This window comes from Myiozetetes cayanensis, unplaced genomic scaffold (genome assembly GCF_022539395.1).
Source record: "Myiozetetes cayanensis isolate MyiCay16 unplaced genomic scaffold, myiCay2020 scf12, whole genome shotgun sequence".
NCBI classification, from domain to species: Eukaryota; Metazoa; Chordata; class Aves; order Passeriformes; family Tyrannidae; genus Myiozetetes; species Myiozetetes cayanensis.
The window spans coordinates 27,120,403-27,147,049 of record NW_026086826.1 but is presented as its reverse complement, the minus strand read 5'-3'; the positions used below and the strand labels follow the sequence as shown (position 1 = coordinate 27,147,049).

The 26,647-nt window shown below is 43.8% G+C and overlaps 1 protein-coding gene across 23 annotated transcripts in view; it reads left to right on the top strand.

The window, feature by feature from the left end:
* RASAL2 (RAS protein activator like 2) overlaps nucleotides 1–26,647 on the top strand; it is a 169,299-nt gene that overhangs the window by 107,774 nt on the left and 34,878 nt on the right. For 17 of the 23 annotated variants that reach the window (XM_050306524.1, XM_050306519.1, XM_050306520.1 and 14 more), the window contains 2 exons: nucleotides 11,717–11,823; nucleotides 23,013–23,122. In XM_050306524.1, coding sequence (XP_050162481.1) covers nucleotides 11,717–11,823; nucleotides 23,013–23,122 — 217 coding nt within the window. The other 6 variants (XM_050306526.1, XM_050306532.1, XM_050306527.1 and 3 more) reach the window with 6 other exon arrangements.

Here is a 26,647-nt window from a genome sequence, read left to right as displayed (position 1 = left end):
GTTTTTGGAGTGGTCATTAATAGGTACTTACAAACTTACCTTCCTGCTAGCAGCGTAATTTAGCCGAGTCCCTTGGCTGTTCTGAGGATACCTGAAGTTGGATTGAGTACAAAAATGCAATTAAATTGGTGTGGAAATGGAAAAAAAAAATGATTGATTCATCAATGAAGTTCTGTAAATCCATCCGTTCTGCCCAGCAGAAATACCTGTATTATTGTACACTAGAGAACTTCAAGGTTTGTTGTTTTTCTCACCTTCATTTTGAGCCTTTCTGTCCCTATTTATCTTTCCAGGCTGTCAGCAGGCACAGCTTCTGCTGCCCCTGGATTCCTCTCTGCTCCAGAAATTGTTATTTAGGAAATTCTTTGCTCTGCCCCCCTCCTGAGTCGCCACTGAGTTAAGGTCTGTGATCTCAGCTGGGCTGGGAAGGCTGGTGGGGTTCACTCTGGAAGTGAGGGGGGACTCTTGCCCTGGTAAGTGACAATATCCCACCAGTGCTGTGGCATGTTGAGGGTGTCACCTGCAGCTGGGGGAGAGCTGGAGGGAGTGAGTGCTGGAGATCAGTGACTGTGCTGCAATCACTTCATTAAGCAATCTGAAAGGATAAAACACTACACTCCAGTGTGGATGTGCGGGCTGGTACTTCATCAGCACGGTTTCACTTTCCACAACAGGATGCGCTGACTTGAAGAGATACTTGAGTGTCCATCCACTTTTGTTTTTTCCTGATTAAAAAGGGCTTTCTGTGTACTTTGCCACGCTCCACCAGGGCTTTCCAACATCCCCTCCTGTCTGGTGAAAATCTGCCGTGGATTTGTGCTGCAGGAGAACAACTCTGCTCGTAGCCTGTTCCCAGCATCCTGTAACAGCTCTGCACGCTGGCTTGGCTCAGGTGGCCTAAACCAAAGAAGTTATCCATGCTCCAGAATAATTGTGAATCCTTGCACCTTGAGTTACTCAGCCTTATCCATTGGGATGCTCCTGAACTAGATCACAGCGTAGTTGGAAGGCTGTTAACGTTGCAACACTGCTCCTCAAAGCAAAATTACTTTCATTATGGATAGGCATTTAAAATGATTTAATGCAGGAAACGGAGCCTTTTGGATATAGACTTGACATTTTTAGGTATCTGGAGAACTTATTTTCGAGCCAGCTGCTTGTTCCGTGCCGTGGCATTGAAAATAGGATCGGGAAGTTAGTACTGCTTTGCATTTTTCTGTGGCAAAATGCCTCAAATAACTATCCTCATTTCCTAAGGGGCAGGTGTAAAGGTGAGTGGTTGTGCCTGACACATGACACTGATGCAGGAACTGGAGAAACAAATGCTTATTATTTCTTATTCGCTCCTAAATTATCTGTAAAACATTTTGATAAGAGTGACTTGGGCGTACAATATCTAATCTACATTGCTGTGAAGACATCATCTACTGACTAGAGCAATATCCATCAATCAGTCTGTCAGAGCCTGTCCCTAGTGCAAGGAAGACCCATTTTTCCTCCTCTTGTAAGTGCCTCATGCAGAGAACATTAATACATTATGATTTATACCACCATGACTTTTTGCTTACAGAGCATCTTGCATCACAAGGCATTTGTGCTCTATTATTTGCATATATTATGAATTATCACTTACTAAAATTCCTGTAGAAAAATCTGAGCATTCATATGCTTTTGGGTAGTTTCACTGATCAAGAATGCTAATTTTTAAATTCACAGGATGGCAAAGCTGCTTAACTTCACAAGTTTCAGACACATAACTGCAGGAGAATGACATTTGTGACAACTGCAGGAGCTCAGCCACTGAGGGTAATGCAGGGAATTACTGGGAAGGGATGCACGCAAGTTTTAAATGATTGGTTTATGTAAGAGGTTCCAAAGCAGAAGGGCTTGGTTTAATTTCCAGCCTTGTGGACTCATCTGCTTTTGGAGCTCAGGGGTGAGAGAGATGAACCCAAACACTTTGAAGAAGTTTTCTGGTGTTCTCACCTGCTGTTCTGTACAGCGAAATTAGCTACTGGTGCTTGTTTTGGAAAGCGGTCTCTCAAGGCAGCCATGAGATGCTTCTTGCTCCTGCTTTTTGGTTGTGTTTTTTTTTAATTACTACTTTGCTGATCTCTCCCACCCTTCTATATTTTCATATTTTCCATGCTTCCACTCGATGGAGCAATTTGTGTCTGGATTTGCATTGGTTCAACCAACTCCAGTGTAGGTAGGTCCCACAACACGAAAATAAGTTAATCGTGTTTTGAATATTCCTCTCATCCTAATATGCATGTTATCTTGCAATCTGGCTGTCCTGGAAAATTCGGACAAGACTTTTGGATAGTTTTTGGTAAGCTCTAGAGCACAAGAACTCCTTCAAGACAAATTTAAGAAGCTGTTCACGGTGTTTCTTTGGCTGTGAGCAGCACCACGTCGCTCCTGCAGCTGTGGAGCAAGTTCAATATTTGATTTTCTCGCAGAGCAGAAGGTTTAAAATTCAAAATCCATGCTCCAGAGGAGTTTGAAGATCCATTTGAAAGGCCTGTTTGAAACTAAGCATTCAAAGGATGTAAACGGAGAGGACATTTCTGATCCCAGAGTTTGATAGTGGACTATCAAAGCGTACAAGCGTCAGCCAGAGCCCAGTGGTTGGAAGATGAGATTTGATAAACTCAGTCTGGGAACTAAGGAGCAATTTGCCAAGCAGGAGTGAAGTTAACCACTGGAACAGCTCACCAAGGGATCAGACAGGCTCTTTATGCCTTTCAGTGTCTGGTTACAATGGGATGTCCCTTTTTCTGGAAGGCAGGTCTTTGTTCAACCAGAAATAATGCAATGAATGGATGAAGTCTCTGAGTGATGTTCTGAAGGTGTTTCAAGTCAGGTTACATGGATTTGGTGTTTCTAAATGTCAGGGGCTCTTCTACATCAGTCTATCACTCTAAAACTCCAGGATTTTTAGTGGGAGTACATTCATGACTTAATTTCTTACAAGGACTTTGTAATTTCTGCCTTTGTTCTGATGTGGGTCTCCACCTTCTGATAGTCCATTGCAGAAGGCTTCCTGTGTGATACTGAGCTGTTAAACCACACAAAGTGAAGATTAATAATAGGAGAGCATTTATGCAGGTTTTTCCCCCCTCTGTGGGTTGTCCCAGGAATGTGAATGCACAGGGGTGCTCTGCTTGTCAAAAACTTCAGTGTCCTTTCAGTTCTTAGCTGCATCCTCCTGAATTAATCTTTGCCACTTCTACCTCCATATTTTTACCAAGTCTTTAATGCTGCCATATTTTAAGATACTCCAATAAACCAGTGTCATATTTGATATTTAATATACTTCCCCTGTTATCGTGAACATTATAGAACATTGAAAGAAATTAATAAATTAAATTATAGTAGAAGATGAGGCAGCTAAGGAGGCAATACAGGATCTGCACATGATTTATGCCCTTAGAAAGGATGCAAAATTGGTAAACATTTATGGGAAATCAATACTCTTAGCTGTGTTTTCTCTAGAACCTTTTATTTATGGAGTTGATAGTTGATACTGCAATATAAACCAGTTTTTAACAGGAAGTCAGGTGGTTGTGGGCACAGTATTTGTTAAGGGAACTAAAAAGTAAGGAGCTGAAAGTTTTCATTTCATATTGAACAACCAGATGGACCAAAATAACTTTCTAAAAGTTCTTTTATTCCATTCTTATTGCATTCTTGTTGCAAGTAGATTTACGTCATCAGTTTGCACAGTCTTAACTCAAAGAAAAGATTCTACTTGTAAAAGTTGGACAAAATGTGATCTTCCCACACATAGAGGGAAATTTGCTGGAACAGCTCATTTTTTGGGGGGGGAAAAAAATCATCTGTTTTTGCATAGATGGGACGTAGATCTCTCTGCTGCTGGATTTTCTGTGCTCGAGGGAATGTTTCTGGGTTTCATCCCTCAGCTCACGTTGGGGTGGGGTGTGTGCTTGTCCAGGGTGAGCAGGGGGACTGCTCAGCTCAGCCTTCCATGCTGCTGTGGTACCTCACTCCTGGACAGCCTGTCCTGTGTTCCCTCATTAATTGGGAATTCTGGAGAGCACCTGCCCTGCTTGGCAGGTGTTTTATGAAAATATCTGTCCTGCACAAACAATATTTGCTACAGTTTGTCTTAGTAATTGGAATTTTCCTCCCTGCTGGGACTTGATAGCTCTTCTTTTTTTTTTTTTTTTTCCTTCTTCATTTGTTGGTTGGTATCTAATTTTTTGCTTTGCTGATCTAATGGATTTTTGGTGTTGCAGTTTTAGCTTGGGTTTTTAGTCAGTGGTCAGGGAATGTCCTTGTTTGTAATAGGGATTGGCAACTGTATAAATTATTTAAAATAAAGACAGGTTCAGAAGCTGGTGAACAAAAGGCGGCTGTCTCTTTAAAGAGCGCAGTTTGATCAGAGCATCAGCTCCATCCCCTGAGGACAAAGGCAATTTTGATTTGTGGGGCCCGGGAGTCCCTCACTTACCGGGAGTCGTCTCCGCTCGTGCCTGTGCAAACCTGTAAAACGCTCTTTGTGTGGAATAAATCACATGCTGTAACATTTAAATGCTGCTACAATTAAACGCGACCCTTCCTAAAGTCGCAGTGGCGGGTCCTTGTTGCAGAGCTGTCTAGACGGGGCAGGATTATTTCCCATTTATCTCCTTTTTTATTTTTATTTTTCCAACAAGTAACCACCCGTTCGTGTTGACGACTTCTCTGAGCCCCCCGCACCGCTGCTCTCTGCTCACCTCACTCTCTCCTTTGCCCCGAGGCTGAAGCGGCCGCTGGGCAAGAGGAGCAATTCCCTCTCTGCCGCTGCTCGGCGCTGAGGAAGAGGAGCAGTTCCCTCCATCCTGCCCTGGGCAGCAGATTCCATTATTGCCGATCAATGCCGCCGCCATGCAGGAGGAGGGGAGAGGGAGGGGTGGGAGCTTCCTATTCACAGATTGATCAACCTGCCATTGCATGAACAAATTCATTGTAAGGAAGGCTGGGATGCTGGGATAATAGCTGGAGCAGGAAGGGGCTTGTAAACAGGGGAATGCGGGCTCGTCAGTAATGGGGAGGGGATTTAAATTGCCTCTGAGCTTGCTGTTTTTTCTTCCAGCATAAAGCATAATACCTGAGCCTTCAAACAAAGCCAACACTGTGAGGAATGGTAGGGATGCATTGCACGTAGCTGGTGAGCTATTGTGCTCACTTATTTTGAGCTTCTTCAGCACTGAGACCTATTTCTACTTTTTTTTTTTTTAATTGGTTCAATCATAACCCGCTACCTCTTTTGGATTTTAAAACCTCAGTTTCCCTTGCTCCTCTTTCTTCTTTTTTTTCTTTTTTTTTTTTTCTTTTTTTTTTTTTTTTTTTTTGCCTTCCTTCTGTTCCTGCTTGGACTGAAACCTGACACAAAGGGACAACAAGTACAGATCCCATTTACTGCTCCCACCCATGCCTGCTGTGTCAGATGTAGGGTCGAGAGAGCAGAGCAGGCTCACGCTCTCATGTTGTCAGTGTAGACAATAACTGGAGTACTGGAATCCCAAGACCATCAGCTCCTCCCCACCCTTCCTGCCCTGCTTCGTTCACTCATTGTGTTCTGTATGGAAAAGTTTTCTGGCTGGAGAATAAGTCTTCTTTCTCCTGGGCATGTGGCCGAATGGCTGGATAGCAGCACAGAAGATGAGAAAAGCCTTCTCTCATTTCTTGGTACGGTAGGGTACTGACTGTATCTCTTTTTTTGTTGTTATTTAGCACTTTACTGGAAAGCCTTTACTACTTAGGTGCTTAATTTCCTCAGTCCTTCAGTTACCTGACCTTATTTCTCTTTAAAAGCTTTTAAGTGGTGCGCAGTTGTTAATTAAGCTGGGTTACAGCCTGTTTGAAGTCGTTACAAACACATTGGGCAAAGGTTAGGTTGTAAATGGGCACTTGCCGGGCAGCAAATGAGCTGAACTGGACTAAACTGTTACTTACTGCTCTGTTTTTCTTCTCCGTGCCTTTTGACGAGCTGATCGCTGGGTTCAGCCCACTTCCACTCCTTTCTGTCAGCTGGCCTGGCTCCTGGACTGAGTGATGGCAGTAAGATAAATCAGGGGGGACTGCTCAAAGTTCTCCCTCTCGAGAGGAGAAATACACAGTACATTGGGAGATTTCCTGTGCCCGTAACAATAATTCTTACTGCTCAGGGGCAAAATCCTGCCACTGTGAGCAAGGGGGTGCTAAGGCTCAGAGCAGCCTTCTGGGCCACGGAGAGGAACAGGGAAGAGCTGTTGAGCTTTGGTGCATCCAAGAGCCAGTAGTCCCTTGTGAGACAATCCCAAAGGATTGCCTTTTAGAGAATTCACAGCCCTTTTTGCAGAGAGTAAAAAGATTGGTTTGGAAAGCCGTGGCTCAAGGCTGTTGTTTAATAACAAGGACAATAAATATTGATATCATACTAATGTGTGTCTAAGTCATAAGCCTCTAAACAAATTAGGCTGCAGGAACAAGTTACCATGAGTCAGCTGATCGGCGTTAATTGTGTGTGTACAGTCTCTCTGCAGCAAACACAAGGTAATTTGAATTAGCAGGGGCAGTCCAAGATCATTAGGAACTAACGAGGACATCAGCAGCTCCAGGTCATGGGCAGTAGCTCCTTGTGTCTGCTGTTGTGTTGGCACAGTTGTCCAGGCGATTTGTTTGGCTGTGTGTGGAGTCAACCATCAAAGGAGGCTTTAGAGGCTGCTGCATGAGGAGGGCAAAAAGGAGCAGCTATCCCAAATTTTGTACAGCCACTCACGTGACACAGAGGATTTGTTGAGCAGTTTAGGGACATGCATCTGTTTGATTTTTGACTGGGTTTGCAGAGCTGGAGGCTTCATTCCTCCCTTCAAAGGGAATGCATCAGTCTGAGAACAGCTGATGTTGTACTCACTAAGTGCCATGTACAGTTTCCTCTGAACATTCAGCAAAAAGAAATTGTGAGAGTTTGTACTTGAAACCCCAAAATTTTTCTCTCCTATGATATTTGTGCCCTTTTTTCCAGCCTCCTCTAGTATTCATCTGCTTTGCATGGTAGGTCTTGTCTTTCAGACTGTGAAGTCCTTTAGGAATCAATGACTTAAATGTCTTTTAAATGACTTAAGTGTCATTTAGGTTGCTTGCTATGCACCTTCTGAACTGGGCACTAGTTCAAAGACACTTTTTTTATGTACCAGCACAATGCAAGTATCTAACACCAACAGAATTACCTGTCTCTAAATTAAAAATCTTTTGTAGTTACTGGATCATCTTCCAAGACTTGTCTGATCGTCTCAATCCCTAGTAAAGCACAGTATCTCCTTTCAAACCCCTGCTAATGGAGTGGGAGAGTTTTTGGTCATAGTTGGTATCTAGCAATTGTTTGATGCTGGAGTTCTGTAGCGAGTGAGCTTTGCAGGGTTCCCTTTGTGTTTCCCTTTCCAGGCTTGGCAGCTTTTGTGCACTTTTTGTGCACAGTGTGCTGTGACTTGGTTGCGTTCACTCTGATGTATCTTCTTGTGGCTTTCTTCCCCTGTCTAGTTGCCTTGATAAATGTGGAAAAGCTATATTCTGAGAATTTCCATTTTTTCCTTTAAGTTATACCTTGCAGGATTTGCATAATGTGTTCTAGTCAGAACACAAACTTGGACTTCAGGACTTAAAGCAGATTGGGGGGGTTGAGTTTGCTTTTACCTTAAGCTTCTTACACAGGCATTTAATGACATTTTTATGACGGTCTGTGAATTGGGCCCAAGTCTGAATTCTCCCCAGGTGAGCAAAATGAGAGGGAATGCTTACTGCAAGATAAAACATTAACACATGAGGCTTCCTATTTTATTAGGTAATACCCAACTGAAAGATGCTGTTCAGACCTTTCTTCCTCTTCTTGTTCCTGTTCTGTCTCCCAACCCTTCCTACCTGGTGTGGCTTAGTCCTGCAGAGCTGGGAACTTTGATTAGTCTCTGCTTCTCCCACCCAGAGAAAGAGCTCTTCACAGTGAGAATACAAACTCCCACCACAGCAAGGCTTGGATTTCAAGTGGCCAGGGCACTCAGCGAAAGGAAGTTTAGGTTAAGCCCCAGAGGCCTCTGAGGCTACACCAGTGTGGCAGAGAGGGTTGCCTTTGAGGAGGACAGTCCTCACCACTGCTCCCAGTAGTAAATGGCACCTGTCTTACACAAACCTGCCTTCTGGCCAACAAAACAAGCTTTGGTGTTGCTGAGGGTAGAGTGGTGCAATAGGATGGGAAAAGAGACCTTCCTGCATTGTATCCTTGGGCAGTTCCCTCTTCAGAGGCACCTGCCACTGCAGAGTAATCTGCTCAGCTAGTTTGGAACCGACTATTACTATGTAGGAATAGTAATTAAAAACTTATTTGCATAAATATTTATTTACATAAATAGTACTGCATATCACCAATACATGAGGTGATAAAAGTGTCCCGTAGGGATGTTTATGACTCATTTGTTTGAAGGTGTAGCAAAAGGTGTCCCTGCCTGGGTGATCTTTATGGTCCCTTCCAACCCAAAACATTGTAGGATTCTACCATTATTTGTTGAAGGCTGAAAAGGGGAAGATCTGTCTGCCTTCCTTTATTTCCTTTTGCCTAATTTTTTTTCCTTTTCCTTTCTTCCCAGAAACCGAGAGTGGCTGGAAAGGGTTTCAGATTATTTTGATGGATAAACAATGTGATTTATCTGTAGCCTTGGTCCCTGAGAGTGAGCAATGCAGAAAGCAGTTGTAATTTAATACTAAGGTGATGAGAGGTGCATTGATTTTTACAGCAGGTGAAGATTATGCAAGAGCAGCCCCAAGCATTACCAGTGGAGCAGGGGAGGGAACTGTCTAATTTTTTGCCTGGTGGTGACAGTATAGATTTCTTTTACACGACTCAGCAAAAATCCTGTTCTACGGGTGTCAGAGCAAGTTGCTTCAGCTTTTGATTTCCAGTTAACATATCCCGACAATTTTGCTATATCTGGGTCTTCCTTTTCCTAGGGACTAAGCATGTTTATTTACTCTTGTTTTTTTCAGAAGGAGAAGAGAGGGAAAGGTAGTTTTTAGTTTGTTGCAGGCACTTAGTGAATATTTTATTTTCCCTTCTCCAAATGCTACATTTCTGTGATGGTCTGAGAAAAGAAAAAAAACTCATGTTACCGATGAAATCTCAGTGTTTTATTTGCAGACAACTTGGATTGCTGCTGGGTGGATGTGGGGGGGAGAGGGAAGACAAGGGGAGCCAGGCACTTTCCTTGTGGTGGCTTTTCAACTCCATTCAGTTCAAACTTAAACTCTTTCCCAAACTGCCCCTCCTGCAGAACGTGTTGCTGGAAACAGTGGGGAATTCAGGCTCCTGTTTTCATTTTATGACTCAGCAAAGTTAACAGACTGTTTTAAATTACCGGAGCAGCTTTGATGTGATTTCCTGCGTGTGAGAAGTGCAGAGAGCCAAACCTATTACGTTACAGGTTTTACTGTTCAGTGTAACATAAAAGGTGCTCGCTCTATCCCTCATTTCCAAGGGAATAGATCCCTCCCGTTTGCCTTCCTTACGTGGACAGCTGGAATGGCAGGGGCAGTGTTTTAAATCTTGTGCAACACAGGTCTCTCTGGGCAGGGCAGTACTTACAGGTGCTGCAGAAAATAAGTTTCCTTTTCGTATAGACAAGGGAGGCGGCTCGTGATACCAAAGCATATTTTCAGATAAAACTGGCAGCACTGCAAAGGCTCCTGACACGGTGGGACTGAGTTAAAAACCTTGGGCTGCCACTGGCCCTGCTCCAAGGGCTTTGTTCTCTAAAAGTGCCCTGGTGGGGACTTACCCCCCATCTCTGGAGCAGGTGATGCTTCCTTAGCTGTAGGAAAAAGTGCCTGATGTTCAGCTGGCGGAGTCTCTCCAGGGTTTCACTCTGCCGTGGACAACACGAGCTCTGACAGCCCGGGATGTGCTTGGTCGGGGCGAGAAGGGCTCACGCATCGTCCCCAGGCTCGGCAGTGCCCTGCCCCTTTCCCAGTGGTAGCCACGCCGCGTGTTACACTTTGTTTGCCCAGTGTAGGAGGCTGCTCTCCCTCTCAGTCCTTTCCCCCGAGCAGACTGAGGGGCTCAATGTCAGCCGTTTGGTTTTTTTTAATGTTTATTTATTTTTTTTTAAGATAAATATCTCCCGTGTGAGACACTAACACTGCAGGGTCCAGGCTCATCAGCCTCCCCTCCGGCAACGCTCCATTTTGTCGGTCTCCGAGCATCCATGGCAGAGACGTATCATAACTCTGGTGAAATCAAAATCTGGTACGCAAAGACATCACAAGTAATGTTATCCCTGAAGAAGGCTCCTCTCCTTTTTTTCCCCCCTCGGCTCTTCGGAGGCAAACGCTGCTCCTCGTGGCACCAGCTGGCTGTCTCTCTCCATAAACCCTGCTTTATTTATTTATTTATTTATTTATTATTTTTATTTTTGTGCCGCTGTGAATCAGGATGTACAGCGAGATTTTCGGGAGCGGAGAGGGGAAGCCGGCAGTTGGGCGTCTGTTAATAGCCTGAAAGTAACTAGTGAGGATGTGCAGCCGGAGCGATTGATTGAAGAGCTGCAGCCCCGTGCGCCGCTGCCTCGCTCGCTGCTCCCGGCGCGGGAGGGCGAGCGCAGCCCCGGCGCTCGCGGGAGCGGAGGGAGCCCCGGTCCCCAGGGCAACGCGGCCGGTGATGGAACTTAGAGCGGCGTGGGGCTTTTGGAAGCAGCACGGCGGCGGGAGTCGTCACAATGTCAGCGGCCGGAGTCGCGCACCGCTCCTTCCATTTAAGACTCGGCAGATAGCGACGGGCTTTCCGCTAGGAAGGTCGCTCGCCGTCTTCACTCCCCGCGTTGGGGGGCGTTTTGAGAAGTTGGATTGCTTAGAGTCTGGCAATTGAGCTTGGAGATGGGCAGCCTTTGTAGTAAAGGTATCTGTGTGCATACAGATGCATATCTAGCTATATATAAAAAATGCATTTATGTGCAGTAGATGTGTGTCTGTGGAGAGGGTTGTAATGCTGGGTGTACTTTAATGTGCTGTTATTCCAGTATTTAGACTAGAAAAACATATCAGTGCAGCTTTTATTTGTGCTCGTCAGATCAGCCGGCATGGATTTAAGATGCCAAAGTCGTGTCTTAGTAAGGTCATACTGCCAGAATGAGGAGAAGTTGACCTATTTTTTTTTTTTTTATCTGCAGAGATATATATGTCATATTACCCAGGCACTTATGAGTCTTCTGCTGGTTGCATGGTTTGAGCAAGTAGTGGGATCACACACGACCAAACTTTGACCTTCGTCAAATTGCATTTAGCTGGGACTAAAATTGAGCTTGCCTGGGTCTTGATTGTAATTATCTGTTAATTACTGCATTGCTTACATTAAAAAATTAAATTCAATAAATGTATTAAAGTTCTCTGAATACTGTCTCTCAGACAGTAACAGAATATTAAATATGTCTAGGTATTTATCTTTACCAGCATTTTTAATTTTAATTGCCTACACTCAAGTCAGATTCACAACCTGGGATCTGCCAGTGAAAATGCCACTGTAATTTAGTAAGTAAATAAGATACAGAGAAATAGGTAGGTTAGTTCAGCGGTTTAGTAATGCACTTGAAACTTTGCTGAGGAGTCTGTCCTGCAGAGCACAAAACCTGACTATTCCCCACCCCCAGGCACCCATTCACCACCTTCTTCTCCTTCTTCTCTTCCTCAGAGGTCCCGGCAGAGAGATCTCCTCGCAGACGGAGCATCTCGGGGACCAGCACCTCTGAGAAAAGCAACTCCATGGAGGTGCCCAACACCTCTCCCTTCCGAGTACCAGTAAGTGTGCTGTGCCTGCCCTGCAGAGGGGGATTTGTCCTGTGGGATGGGAGGAGATTAAAATATCACAGTGTGTAAACCAAGCTGGGGGGGTTGGGAGGGAAGGAATAATATTTAGTTAATATTTCCAGTTGACCAAGGGGGTTTTGCTACCAAGTATCATGTATTATCAATGAGATTTCAAAGAAGATTATTATATATATATTATATAGATATATTATATAGATATATAGAGTATATATCATTCTATATTATATATTATTATATATTATATAATATATTATATATTGTGTTATATATTATATCATATATTATTATATATTATATATAGATTATTATATATATATATTGATATATGAGATATCAAAGAAGATCCCAAGCTTGCTGCTTTTCATTGCCTTGATCTAAAGTTGCAGATAGTGAAACATCAGAGTTAATGTGGGCAGCGACCTATATAAATACTTTTGAAGTTGCCTCCAGGGATTGCATTCCATATTCAATCTTGACTGGAAGAGAAGCTCCTTTAGGTTAGCAGTGGCATGTTATTTCCCCCTCATGCCAGTGAAGTACATAGAAAATTGAAATGGCTTTATAGTTTATTCAGAAGCTGATGAAATTTCTGCAGATGTGTTAAGTCCTCTTTAGCTCTTCAGGTTTTGTCCTGAGTTTGGCTGGCTCTGAGTTTGCATGAGAGTTTTTCAGCTACAGCCTGGATTTTCTTGCTTGTGTCAGTTTTTGGTCAGTGTATCCAAAAGCACAAAGGTATTTCTATTATTAGACTGAGGACAAATGCTAGTAATCTACCTACTTTAAAACCTGAGGAAAACCAGGAGAAGAATTAGCTAGCAAACACTGAAGTTTTTTGGATATTCTCTATGGACGTGAGTACCATTTCTGGACACAAGTATTTCTGCAGCTTTGTGTCTACATCCTTGCTTTGCTTTAGATAACACTCATCCCTTTTAAGCACACTTCATAGCTCCCTTTAGATCCAAGTGTGTGTGCAACTTTGGTTTTGGATAAATCCTACATCATGTCATTTAAAAAGTAAAATTAAGAAACAACCGAGGATTTAATGAAAGCTATTTAAATTATTAAAGGATTAATGTTGGTCAGAGTTTCTAGAATACATGATATTTAAAGCAGCCTGTGAACTCATGGTTTACTGGAATGGAGAAAAGGACCAGGGACGCAGTGAATATACTAGATATCCTCACTTGGTCACTTTTCAGAGTCATAGAATAATACAGATTGGAAGGGACGTCTCTTAAAAGCTGGAACAACTTCCATCTGTGCTCAGGGCATTCCCCAGTGAGGTGTGGAAAACCTCCAGGGATGCAGATTGTACAGCCTTGCTCAACGACCTCCTCTGGTGCTTGACTGTCCTAGCTGGGAAGAATATTCCTTTTGTAAAGGCTTCCTTGTCAGAACAAAACCTGGACTCCCAGCTGATGTTTGTTGAAAGACCATGAATCGTGTTTTCCTTTAGTTCAAAGGACACCTGAAGTAGCAGTTAAAGCAGAAGGTATTGCTGAGCCTTGGGAAGGGAAAGCTCTGAGGGAAGCCTTAGCACTGTTGTAAATACCTGATAGAAGGGAATAAAGGTGATGGAGCCAGGCTCTTTGGGCAAGAGCCTCTGAACACAAACTAAACTGTAAGAAATCCCAGTTAAACATAACAAGCCCCTTTTTTCTTACTGTGATAAAGCACTAGAACAAGTTGTTTGGAGAGGTTGTGGAGTCTCCATCCTTGGAGATGTTTTCCAAAGCAGACTGGGCTCACAGTCCTAAGCATCTTGCTCTAGTTTACTCTGCTTTGAGCAGGGGGTTGGACAAGACAATCTCCAGAGGTGTGTTCCCAGGTCAGCTATTCTGTGTTCCGTGAACAGCCCTCTGTCAGTTCAGGGACCTGTTTTCTGGGTGGTACCTGGGGAGAAAAGGGCCTTGGTCTGGGCTGTATGTGAAGTTGTTACAGGAATATTCTGTTACGTCAGGTTCTGAGAATTTTATCCTGAGCCCACGGTCCACAGAGTTCCAGGAAGATTTCTGAACTCTGAGAGCCTTCAAAAGTCTGATCTTTTTCTTCATGTCTAAGCAATTCTCTGTTCTCTCTGCCTTCATGTATAAGTAATAGCCCTTGCCTTTAGATGTATGCATGCACTGTAGTAGCCTTTGTCTGGCAACTGCAAGCTGCATATCAGAAGTGTTTGATGATTATCGGTATTGTTTACTTTATAGGCCTCCTTTTTTGGGGACAATTTTTTTATACTGATCCTATCTCTTATGCAAAGGTTTAATGGTTCTCTAATTCTTGTCTAACAGTTCTCTGATACTTCTTAGCTCCTGCTCACTTTCAAATCAAGGGCCTTGCAGAATGTTTCTTATTTTCCCTGGTGGTGTGCTGGGCTTTTAGGATTCTGGCAAATAGGCTCAGGAGGCAGCACATGGATGCTTTTCTTGGGCATGAACCAGCACAGGGCTAGAAGCTATTTGTGCCACATGGAGCTGGATTCTGCTGCTTTGTCTGCCTGACCACCTGTATGCCCAGGAGCAGAATGCACCCTCCTGTCCTTCTCAAGGGGACGTGGCTTCTGGCTTGGAAGGTTTTGCTCTGAGTAACCCATTTACACTCTGTTACTCCTTAGCAGGTTGTGATGCAGGTGGGGACTGAGATCACCCATGTTTTAAAACATTGAGCCAACTTGTGATCTGCTCAAAAGAGCAAACTGCAATTAAGTCAGATTGCTTAAGAACACAGATGAGCTCAGGCCAAAATTGCTGAAATCAAACACATCTAATAGGTGGGTGAGAAGGTGGGGAGGAATCACGTTTCTGCCTTTTGACTGATAATAAGAATTGCCCAGCTCTCAGAAGCAGGAAAGGTGACTTGGGTGCCTCATGGAAGTTTTGGATCACTGGTCTGAGAAGAGCTGCAAGTCAAGGATGTAAAAGGTGCCTGTAACAACTTTGAATTTGTGCCTGTGAGGTTGCCTTTATTTGACAGGGATTTATTCTACATGTAAAGGAGATTAATAGTAAGAGAACTTGCTGTTTTGTTTCTCCAGACTTTGTCACCTCCAGTGCAGGTTGGAGGGCCAGGGGCAGCTGCAGAGTAGTGCTGTCTCAGTTGTTCTTTCCGTGGCCCTGACTCTGTGCCATACCTCTTCTACTCACTGCTTGGATTTCTAACAGAAAGCAGCTTAAGGCAGGGGACAGCTTAACCTTCTTCCATCCTGACAGAAAATTATGCTGAGACTTTCATAATAAGTTGCTTTTACAGCTTTTTAAGTTTGCATCTCGGAACAGCTATTTAAAAGCTGTCTTCTCAATAGGACAGTGGCTTCCAGCATGTTCTGTGCAGGTTTTTTCCTTTCAAACACCAGGCAGTGGTGCTCTCTCAGAACAAGGCATCTGTTTTTTTAATACTGCTAATTGGCACTGCTTTAGCATCTGGAATTTTGATTTATAACAGCATAATTGCCTTTAAGGAAACATTTGCTCGATAAGACATTTTTTAAGTAGCCTCTTCAGTGGCAATGGTCAGTGAAGGATTTATTTTAAAGGGCTGATGTGTAAACTTCAGGAAATTTGCCTTCCCACCTCCTACATGTGCACTGGAGGAAAAGATGTATGTTGAAACTTACTAATGTGTGAAAAACAGAATTTCAGGGGTTACACTTTTCCCTAGGACAAACCACTAGATGGACCAGCATGTGCTACGTGCTTGTGAGGGTGGTGAGGCCCTGGCACAGGTTACCCAGAAAAGCTGTGGCTGCCCCATTCCTGCATGTGGCAGCCAGGTTGGACAGGGCTTGGAGCAACCTGGGGTAATGGAAGGTGTCCCTACCCATGGCAGGGGGTGGAATGAGATGATCTTTGAGGTCCTTTCCAACCCAAACCCTTCTGTAATTCTATGATTTGTTCTGGTTATCTCACCGAGGGGATTAAAGGGGATTCTGCTAATGCTGACACTGCACAACACAAGGTGTGCATGCAGAGAGAAGAGCTCTTGGTGCTTGTCCTTTCTTTTTCTTCCCTGTTTCCCCCAATACTCTTATCCTCAGTTAAAACATCAGGCTCCATCTAAGAGCTGTGTAAATTGCCATTTGGCAATTTTCAGGTCTTTCAGAAACGTGCCTTCTCACGTATAGACAGATGTGTTCTTTTTATATATATTGGAAAAGTCATATTTTTAATAATGAGTGCTATTGGACTGAACAAATAGGGAGGCAGAGGGAACTGGCTACAAGCAGGCACCATGACACATAAGTGGGCAAGGAACCAGCCTTTCCCTTCCCACACACACCATGTCCTGGCAGCATCTCGGCCTCCGTGCATCCCGTTCCCTACTGTGGCACTGTGGAGCACTGTGGCAACCTGACACATTCCCTCATTGCCCTGCCATTGGAGTCGAGGAGCCGGGGTAAATATGAGGTTATCGACATCTTCAAACCCCCTGCAGTGGCAGGATGGAGAGGGATCGCTGAACCGCTCTTCAGGCTCGCACTGCGCTCCCCCGTTTTGGCTTCTTTGGGGCTGGGTTGTTATCACAAATAATATGTGATTCATCCGTGTCTGCTGGCTAATAGGAGAGAAAAAAAAGATGAGAGAGAGGCTACGAAACAAGTGCAAATGAGACAGGAAAGCCAAACGCAATCTTTGAAGTAAATAAAATGATTTTTATAGGAACCCTGGTGGAGGATATTTGCGGATTGCCTTCCTTGGTCTGTTTCTGGTCGAGGGTATAATTGGATCCATAGAAATGCTGTCTGCCTCTCTGCTCTTTAAGAGTACAGCTAAATGGAACAGAAGACAATGCAGCCAGCCCAAGTGAAGGTCAAAGCTTGATGAGATCTCGTGGCTGCCCAGCCTCATCTTTTATGCAGTCAGCAAGATTGTTGCTCCTCCAGAGCTCTGCTCTGCTCCCGCCGCGCTGCCAGGACAGGGTAAGTCTGAGCTGTGCTGGCTGTGTGACCCCATGGCATACAAGTACATGCTTTTAATTCTGCATCAGCACCAGTGCAGAGATGGAATTGTTGATTTGGATTTTGTGAGGCAGCACGGCACCCTCCTTGAAAAGCCAGCTGTGCTCAAATGTGGCCCCTTAACAGAGATGAACATTTTTCCTTCCATTTCCCACCCTTTTCTTCTGTGACACTTTTGTTTGGATCTGGTCTAGTTTTTTATCACTTGCCTGTGATGTGATGGCTTAGATGTGGTGCCTGTTCTGTGACTTTCGTGTCAGAAGGCACAAATGGGTGACTGACTTTCTCCAGGGTGCTCACTAAGCTCTCACCCATATCTTTACTCTGGAATAGTGCTGTTCATAGGCTTTATAACCCTCACGCTGTCTTGCTGCCAAAGCAGATTTGTTCATTACATCAAACTTTAGTGTTGAGTCAGATGATGGGGATATCCAGGCTGTGACACTGCCTGGTGGACCTCAACAGCAGGAACATTATTCTCATGTTTGGTGTAAATCTGACTTTATCCAATTCTTTTTATTCCTTAGTTAATGTAAGGAACTGTGAATGTACATAACTTTAAACACTGCTCACATTCCAACTGTCCTTGGTTTAGTAGTATTTAAATATATACCAACTCAGTCTATTCTTCACCTCCATAACAGTCAAGTTATGCAAAGTTTAATTAATGCATCCTCTGCAAATCAGTCCTTCTGGCCTTTTTATCACTTTTCTTGCTCTTGAGCTTTTAATTCCCTTCAATTGATTCTCCAAGTTCTGGAACTAAAGTTCACAGGAATGCGTGTTACCAGTTTCTAATTGCTCCCAACCCTTTGTGTCATTTCCCTGTCCTCCCTGGCCCTCACTTCACCTCCTAATTTAATACAGCTCAGTGTAATTAATGTGCTGTTTAACTTTTCTTCCGGATGATTAACAGGGATGTTAAGCAGAAGCAGCAGTGCCACTATCCTCACCACATCCCATTGGACCCTTTCTTCTGCCTTGATACTTTATCACTTGTTGTAATTACTCTTTTTAGATATTCCTGCAGCCAGGTCTCGGGGTTGCGTTAGGAGCTTTCACAAAGCTCATTTCCATTCATTTTTGTAATTAGCATGTGTGTGCTGTGTTATCAGAAAGTGTTCTGAAGTGTTGGGCTGCTGACTGGCTGCGTGCCAGGGGACTGAGGAACCAGGGTCAGGAAATTATTGCCTACCCTTCCTGAGAGGCTCAGGTGACCTGCTTCTTATCGTCTATGTTGTCTATCACCGTGCTTTGTTGTTCTTCAGCCAGGCTTCTGACCTTTACTCCCTAATTCCTGGATAGGGGCTTTTAAGGATGCTCTTTCCTTCTGCTGGGCCCTGTTTGGGCAGGTCCCGCAAGGGCAGCCAGGCTCTGCTCCCAGTTGTGTCCATGCTGAACTGGGATCTGAAAAGCTGATGTGGCCCTCCCTGGTTATCAGGTAGTTCTTGCTTCTTCATGAATTTTCTGGTTTAATTGCCAGTGACTTGGAAATTTGATTCCTTTAGTACTTTTGACTGCATATCATGCAGAATGCAAGCAATCTTATAATGCATTTTATTAGCAGGTGTATCATCACTGTATCACTGTTACAGTATCCTCTGCATTTCCTTGGGTTTCTTATTACTCTTCCTAAACTTGTTCATCCTATTCTGCATCCCTCCTGTGGCTGTAGACCGTTTTTCATTGGAAAGTTGAAATTGTTATCCGGCCAAATCTGCAGTGCTGTCCCATCAGGGGAAAAATATCTTTCCTGATCCTTGCTGTTGATCAGCTTGTGTCCTGAAGCATGATTATTGCTCACTCTTGTTATTTTTAAACCTGACTAATGCAGCTACATATGTTATTCTTCCTTATATAAACACATAATCCTTTTTTAATCTTGCTGAAAAAAAAATTGTCTGTATAATATCTTGTGGTGGAGAATTGGATGGGCTCATTTATAGACAGCATTAGGAAAGGTTTCCTGACAGTCAGGGAAATGTACTGCCTCTCATGTGAAATTGCCCCTTGGTTTTCTGATGTAACAGGGTCCATGAGGAGCTTAGGTAATTTCCATTCTATTTGTTTTATACATCTATAATCCCTTCTTGCTTTTGTTCCTAAAATAAATAGTTGGTCTTTAAAACTTATCATTTATAAATCCCCCTCTTGTCTGCCTTTAATCAGTTTATACTTCTGGAGTTCTGTTTTGTTCTAGTTTTCTTGCTGAGATGAGAAAACCAGGGGAGTGATGCATTAGGGAGAAAGCTATGGCAGATTTACATAACACCACTTTACTTTTATCAGGCTTTATCCTTTGTTTGTACATTCAAACATGTTTTTTATTGTTTTCTGCCTGTGCACAAACCACCTCTTCAAGTGACATAGTGCCAGGTTTTTTGGATGGGTTGATGGTGGAGTGTGACTGTGTAAGTCACTCTCTTGTTCTGTATTTTGCCTCCAAGGTGTATCCAGAGTTGTTTTCCTCTGCTTTTCTACTGTATGAGTGGCTGAGAGACTTTTTGAAGGCAGTCACTGCTCATATTTTAATATTGAGTGTTATTGGGCTATAAGCAAACTTCTCCACCTCTTTGCCAGTTAGATTGGCCTTGTGGTGTTGTTTTGTAGGGAATAGTTAACTTCTCCATGTTTGCTGCTCGTTCCTAGAATATCCTGCTAGTTTTATCTTTCCATTTTCCAAACTGGCTATCTTCCCCTGCTTCTTTGCCTCCCATAGCTTTACAATGTTGCTGGCACAGGAGAGCATTTTCACTTGGCTATGGCATTATTTTTTCTTTTCTTGATAGCTGCTTGTGAGCATCTTGAGAAATAAAAAGCTTGATGTCCTCACCACACACAGCAGCGAGGAGGCAGTTCTGCTGTCATCCACGGTCACTTGAGGGTTATCTTTGTACCCATCCAACCCTTCCCCTCGGAGAGAATAAGTCTCATGGCTCTGTAAATGAAGTTGCCCACCTGGTGTTATTAATAATGCATTGGTGCTCCTCATCGAGAATTAAAGATGTTCAAGATGTGTTGCAAAGCTCCCAAAGGCAAATGTGTTTGTCCTCAGAAAGAGCCAGCGTAGGAAACAGCTTTGTGTCTAAGATGAACCTTTTTCTCACCCATTTCACCTGGTTTTAGTGCTTTGAAAATTCCACTAGTGCCACTGCGCTGTGTCAATGGATAATTAGTGTTTGGTTATATACACTTTTATTTGTTCGTGGCTGAATTAACCTTTCCCTTTCAAAGCAACCAAGACAATCGTTATTTATTATGCATGGGCAGTTCTCCCCAGAGTGAGGAATCGTTGTGTCTGTGGGAGCAGCAGCCAAGGAGTTGAGTAGCTCCTACTGGGGCTGTCTCTGAATTTGTTGGACAGTTCACGTGCTGCTCTGAGGTTAAGGACAAACACACAGTTGGCATCTTTGGAGTGAGCATTTCCTAAAGCCAAAGCTGCCCTCAACAGCCACCTCCCCTGGGTTGGAAATACTTTGGGGGTCAGAGTTTCTGTACTTTCCCCGTGCAGCTATGGAGGGAAGTTCCAACAGCCTGGTGAATTATCCCATCTCCTATGGAGATTTTGGCAGAGTGAGAGTCAAGTTGCTTAACTTCCAAATGAGATGACTAGAATTCTCAGTGGGATTGAATTATTTTTAGATGCTGTTTCATTGGGATTTTTTACCCCAGTGTTTGATGCTTTTGGGTGAGATGACAAACCTGCCCTGAGCCTGTTGCACAGATTATGTGTGTGCTTGTGTTCCACTGCTCACTCTCCCCGTCTCTCCTTTCCATCCCTGTTCCCCTAAACCTCCTGTGGTTCTGAGGGGAATTTGTATTGAACTTCGTCCCACTGAGTGTGACCCTCAAATCTCTCTCTCAAAGGATTAAGGCACAGTTCTTGTGCAGTTATTCTCTCGCTGGTCTCCTCTTGAAACACTGTGTTTACACGGTACTGATCTCTTCAAATTGCATCCTAGGCGTTTTATCCAACCAAATATTTGTACTTTTTTTATTAAGAACATAACCTCATCATTTCCGGGAGTTTGGGTAAGAAATTTACTTATTTTTGTCTGAGGGTGTTTGCTTAAGCAGTAAAATTCCCACTGTTTTGAAAGAAGTTTCGTGATGATTCTTAAAGCTCAACCACTTCATTCCTTTTAGGTATAAGAACCACACAGGAGTCTGTTTTGTGTTGAAATAAGTATTTAAATGAAATACCCAGACAATAAGAAAAGCAATAACCATGGGTTTGTCTTTTTAATGATACAAGCTGCATTATAAACCTTGGCAGGGATTTCTTCTTTACAGTAGCACGAGGAAATAAAACTTCCAGTTAGCTGGTGTTGCTGCAGATAGAAGTTTGTTTTTCATCACTGCATCCTTTTTTATGTCTGCATTCAGTATTTAAAAGCATTTCCTTTGGCAAATGGAAGTCTGAAAAACTCTGCTCAGTTCTGGCACGTGAATTTTTCATGCTGCTCCCAGGTTGTCCATCTGTAAGCACTGGCTCTGCATGAGCTGCCAGCAAGGTGCACAGAGCAAATAATTGCAAATGTTTTCGAGCCTTTTGAGGATGACCAGTTAGAACACCCTTTGTTTGAATAACTTTTATCTTTAAATATGCTCTTACCCTTTTTTTTTTTTTTTTTGGTGCTATCAGGACTGGATAGCCCTGTTCAACCCCAGACAGCATTAATGTTCCATTAGGGAGTAGATCATGTTCAATTAAAACCAGAACATGTTTCAGCAATGTTAAAGCACAACCAATTTAAAATTGTACATGCACACAAAAATGAATATTCACCGTCCTTCTCTGAGTGGGGTTTGGAACGATTCAATATAAATACATTTGCACCCCTGCTGAATTGTGTCAGCTTTGTCTTATTTGCCCTTAAGGGGAGAAAAACATGTTATTTCATGTTTGCAATGTGAGAGGTGCTGGACTGAAGCCAGGGTCCACCAGGTCTGAATCTCTGTGGCTGGGTTTGTTACCTCTTATGCTGAGAGGTCAGCATATATGAAAGTGCCTTTGAAACCGCTGTGCATCCTCTACTTGAATTCCAGCAGTGGCCCCAAGAGAAGCCCAAGAGCATCTATTGATTACAGGGGTTTTTCAAAGGCACTTTTTCAATACCAGGACTAAGGAAAGTGCAAGATCACGGGCAGAGTTTGAGTGGCACACACAGAGCTGAAAATGCTTCTTCCCTTTTCTCGGTACCTTTTCCCCCAGCATCCTGTGTACATTTGAGGGGTGGGGTTTTGGGGTGTTTTTTTCCTATATTTAGATAGAAGGCCTTTTTCTTTTCCACTGTGTCAGGAGAAGATAGCAGCTTTCACCCCTGAGGAACCTGCTGGCTGGCAAGCCTCAGAGATTGAAGGGCAGCCTTAAATGCAGCCCTGCCTTCAGATGCAGAGAACAGACTACCCTTCCTCTGTTCCCTCTGTCTCCAGAGGTTTTCCTGACTTAGCAAGACCAAGTCAGAGTTAGTCTGACCTAGTGTTGGCAGTACATCCCCACTGAGCAGGAGATGATCCCCAGAGGCTCCCTCCAAGTCACATGGCTTTGGGCTGCAATTGTTTGGTAAACAGTTGCATTTTGAAAGAGATTTCTTGAAGATTTAGTTTATTTTTAGAACCTAAGTAGATTTCTGAGTTGAGCTTTCCTTCGTATCAACACCATAATTGATATCTGAAGTCACTGGTGTGTGAAATCTTGAAATTTTCAATTCTGGTAAGTGAGACTGTTGACATTTCAAATTACTGTAAGATTTAGTGTGATATATCTAAATTAAAAAAGGAAAAGCTAAGTGCAATTGCGGGCACAATAGAAGCTCATAGTAAAAGACATCTGTACTCTTAAGCTCACCAGGAATTAAAAACATGGCGTGTAAAGGGGAAGTAGGAACAAATATAATGAATTAGTAGGAACAAATATTAAATGGTAATTGTGGGGTTTCTCTTGTTTAAGAGTTGGAATTCACTGAAGTGCCCCCGTAATGTGAGCAGTGCTAATTATTGCAATTGGAAGTGATTACACCCTGGAACTGTCACTGACAATCCTGCTCTGCCTTCCTTCCTGCTCAGAGGAATCCCAGAGCAGGCTGTTCTGTGATGGGCATCACCGGGAATCACCGCTGCCTTTGGACTCGGAGGCAGTGCAGTGATTGATTTATTACTGGCATCACTTTCCCTGTCTCACTTCTGCAACTTCTCATTTTAGGGCTTCTTCAGTAAACGCCTGAAGGGATCCATCAAGAGGACAAAGAGCCAGTCCAAGTTGGACAGGAACATAAGCTTCCGTCTCCCATCTCCCAACAATTCCGAGGACAGGTAAGGTTCAGTGCCTCACACAGCACGTGTGAGCACTCCCAGGAGGAGGGCAAGGAAAGGGTTTATTGTGCAGCTGGCAGATGGGTGGTTTGTGGACTGACACAGAAGTTTAGTGTACAATGTCCTGCTGATACAGGACTGCAAACTTTGCTGCTCTGAGCAGCTGTCGATGAGTTCGGGTTAAGCAGATGGACTCCAATATACGTTTTGCTGCATCTGTCTCAATTAAGCTGCAGAGTTCCAATTCCATGATACAAAGCCATGGGATTGATCAGCTTTGGAGAAATTTGCCTTGCTGGAGGCAGTGCTTGCCTGCAGATCAGTGCTGTGGCTGAGATGAGGAATTGTGTTGGTGTGAGCAGGTCGGTTCCTCCAGCGCTGGAAGAGCCTTGAGGTGCCCAGTGCAGTTCAGGCACACCAAGGATCCTTGCTAATGATTGCAGTGCTGGTATTTTAATTATTGCAGTGTTACTGCAATGAACAGATGGTCTGTTTTTCAGAAAACTGGAAAACTCAGTAATTTCTGACCCTTTTAGTCCTTCATTTGGTGTATCCTTGTTTAGTTTTTGGCTGGCGATTCAGGCTGGGAATGGATTGTACATGAGGCAATCAAAAGCTCCTACACACGGTGTTTCCTAACTATTTGTAAAGTCTCTTGATTGTTTTTATTAAACATTACTCTGTGTTGCATTCCACAGTAGCCCAGCAGGAGACCTAGACTGAGTGAAAAACAGGTTGCCCCGTACTCGAGGCCACGCCAGGCTTCTGTGATTTTTACATTGTGTAGTGCCTTTTCCCTTCTCCTTTGGCAGAGTAGAATTCATTAGTTGTATCTGTCATGCTGTGCTGCTTCAATCAATGGTGCTGTCTTCTCCATCTGAAAGGCAGCACCATAAAATCAGGGATCTCCCAGCAAGGCTGGGGATGCTGGAGGTCTGTTAATGCCAGGAGTTACAGCAAACCCTGCTGCTTCCCAGCTGTGACTGTCCATGGGGATGGCCTTGCTCCTACAGTCATGGTAATGTCCACCCAGTCTGCTTTCAGTCAAGTTTTTTCTTATAAATCTGTATTTTCAGGGTATTGCAACGTGGCTATAAAAGGAGCTCAAGTACCTGTTATTTTTACTGGTTTGTAACCAACTTTGCTTGAATTTTTGTAATAAATATGCCACAAATAATCTGGTTGTCCTTCCTGAGCTTGGTACTTGTACTGGATACTTGCTTCTGCATTGTCAAGGAAGCGCTGTCATTCCGGGAAAGCCAATAAATGTAGCTATAATTAATTCCTACAACTTTGGTTTAAGGCATGATGTTACACACAGCAAAGTCTCTTTAAAAATAGATCTACTCCCTGTCCCCTTCTACTCCCTGCCAGTGTTGGCACAAATTATCAGCTAGGCTTGAGTGAAACGTGGATTTTCTCTGATGGCCTGCAAAAGCGTAAAATCCAGGTGCTTTGTCACATGGTGGCATTATTGAACACAGCAGCTGACTCTAAATTCAGGAGGAGGAACTGCCACTCTCTCACTTTCTGTTCTCCCTGTGTTCTGTCTGAGTCTTGATCTGTTGCAGCAAAAACTTTCCTGTCCTACCCAGGTGAGTCAACCCTTTCCCATTTTAAGCAGGTGGTTCTAGGTGATGTCATGGTGTTACACAGGTTATTAGGGCCAGGTTGACTGATAGCATTTCTCTTTTCCTGTTCTGACAAATACAAGAGCCCTGCCTTCAAAGAAAGTATTATACAGCTTTATAAATCAAAACTCTGCAAGGATTAGAAGGAAATAGAGGCTACTGTCATATTGCTTTCTCATGCTTTCGAGATCTTTGGGTCCTGCTAACAAAGTGGAGATGTTTATAGATAAATATCTCCAAAATTCTGGAGTAAGGAAGATTATTTATCCTGGTGTACATCAAGATTTGGGATACTGTAACACTGCATGCCACACTGAATAGGAACAGAGGATGGATGGTGTCTGTTCAGAGTTGATTCAAAATAGAAAGGAGCCAGGAATGCCGAAGGGAGCAGTGATGGAGATGAGTTGCAGATTTTTCTTAATCAGATTTTCTGTTTCAGCGGAAAGCAATTGGCCAACCTGCCTTTTCTGGCTGTTAACTTTATTTCAGTGTGTCTGGAATAGTGGATGGGGGAAGTGGAGAGAGCTGTGGTGCCCCTCCAGAAACGTGGATCAGCATCCAGGTGTCCTGTAGAAATCCACAGCCTCTCAGTCTGGAATTCACATCCCTTCTGTTACTGGGGTTCAGGTTGTTTGCTGGGTGGTCTGTCGTGCTTGAAAACGTGTATTTTGTCTTTACAAGGCACCAGTGTGGAAAGGCTCAGGCTCTGCTGGGTTGTGACCCACGGCGGGTGGGAATGAGGCTCTTCAGGTGTGTGGCCAGTACAGCAGCTCCCCAGGTTGCCAAGAGCTCTCTCTGTGAGGTGACCTGGCACCCTGTCACCGCAGCAGCTTTCACAGCTTCCCCAGCCTGTTCTCCTGCTGCATCCTTTGAGCCTTTCAGCACTCGTGTTCATCTTTAATGCTTGTCGTTACTAATTTGTGACATACTAATGAGTTTGTTGCGTATTAATGAGTATCATTAATATATAAAACGTGTTTATAAAAGCACGAGAAAAGACTTAATGAAAATTACGTTTGAAAGGAGAGACCAAATGAACATTTTCAATTTGAGGCCAGGAATTTGAGAGTATTTCCAAGAGGACCAACAGTTTTGTTTACGGTGAGGGGACGAACACTGTTGGGACTGGCTGCATATGGTCTCGGCGACTGCAGCAAAGCCCTGCAGACAGCTGGGAGGGTTTTGCCCTGTTGGGATTTAGTGCCACGTGGGAATCCTCCTGCTTTGCTGAAAGTCATTTCATGGCATTACGAGAGAGCCGCGGCGCGGGGGCCGAGTGGGGCGAGGGATCCGCCGTGTGCTGGCTCGGAATGGGCGCCGGCAGGTTGCAGGGGAGCAGGTAACCATGGCTCTGGGGTTCATGGTGAAACGGTGCCACTCCTCCAGCAGCAGCTTCTTCTACTTTCGGTGAGTTCTCTCTCCCCCCTCCCCCTGTCTTTGCAGTGAGAAAATAGCACCGATCGTGTAGGTAATAGAAGCAAAACTTGCTGGGTTTTTCGGGTTTGTGCTAATTTAATGCCGGGTTTTGAAAAAGGGTGGGGGATTTTCACCCTGGGTTAGATGTCAGGATAGAAATCTGTGTTACACAATGGCTTATTAAGGCTTGACTCACTCTGAGCTTGCATCCATTCAGTATATCTGTTGCTATCAGCACGCTGGAGGATGGGGTAGAGGGGAGGAGTGGTTTGTTTCCGGAGAGATGCCTCTCTCCTGGTTTGGTGGACATAGTTCTTTCAGCCAAGGTTTTTTCAGTCCTCACACAGTTGCTTGGTTTTCAGTGAAAACTGAAAAAGTTCCCAGTGGCTGTCACAAACCTTCCCCTTAATAAAAACATATTTCCTAATGGCCGATGCTTTTGGGCAAAGCCTGGGCTCCTCCTCATAGCATTCAC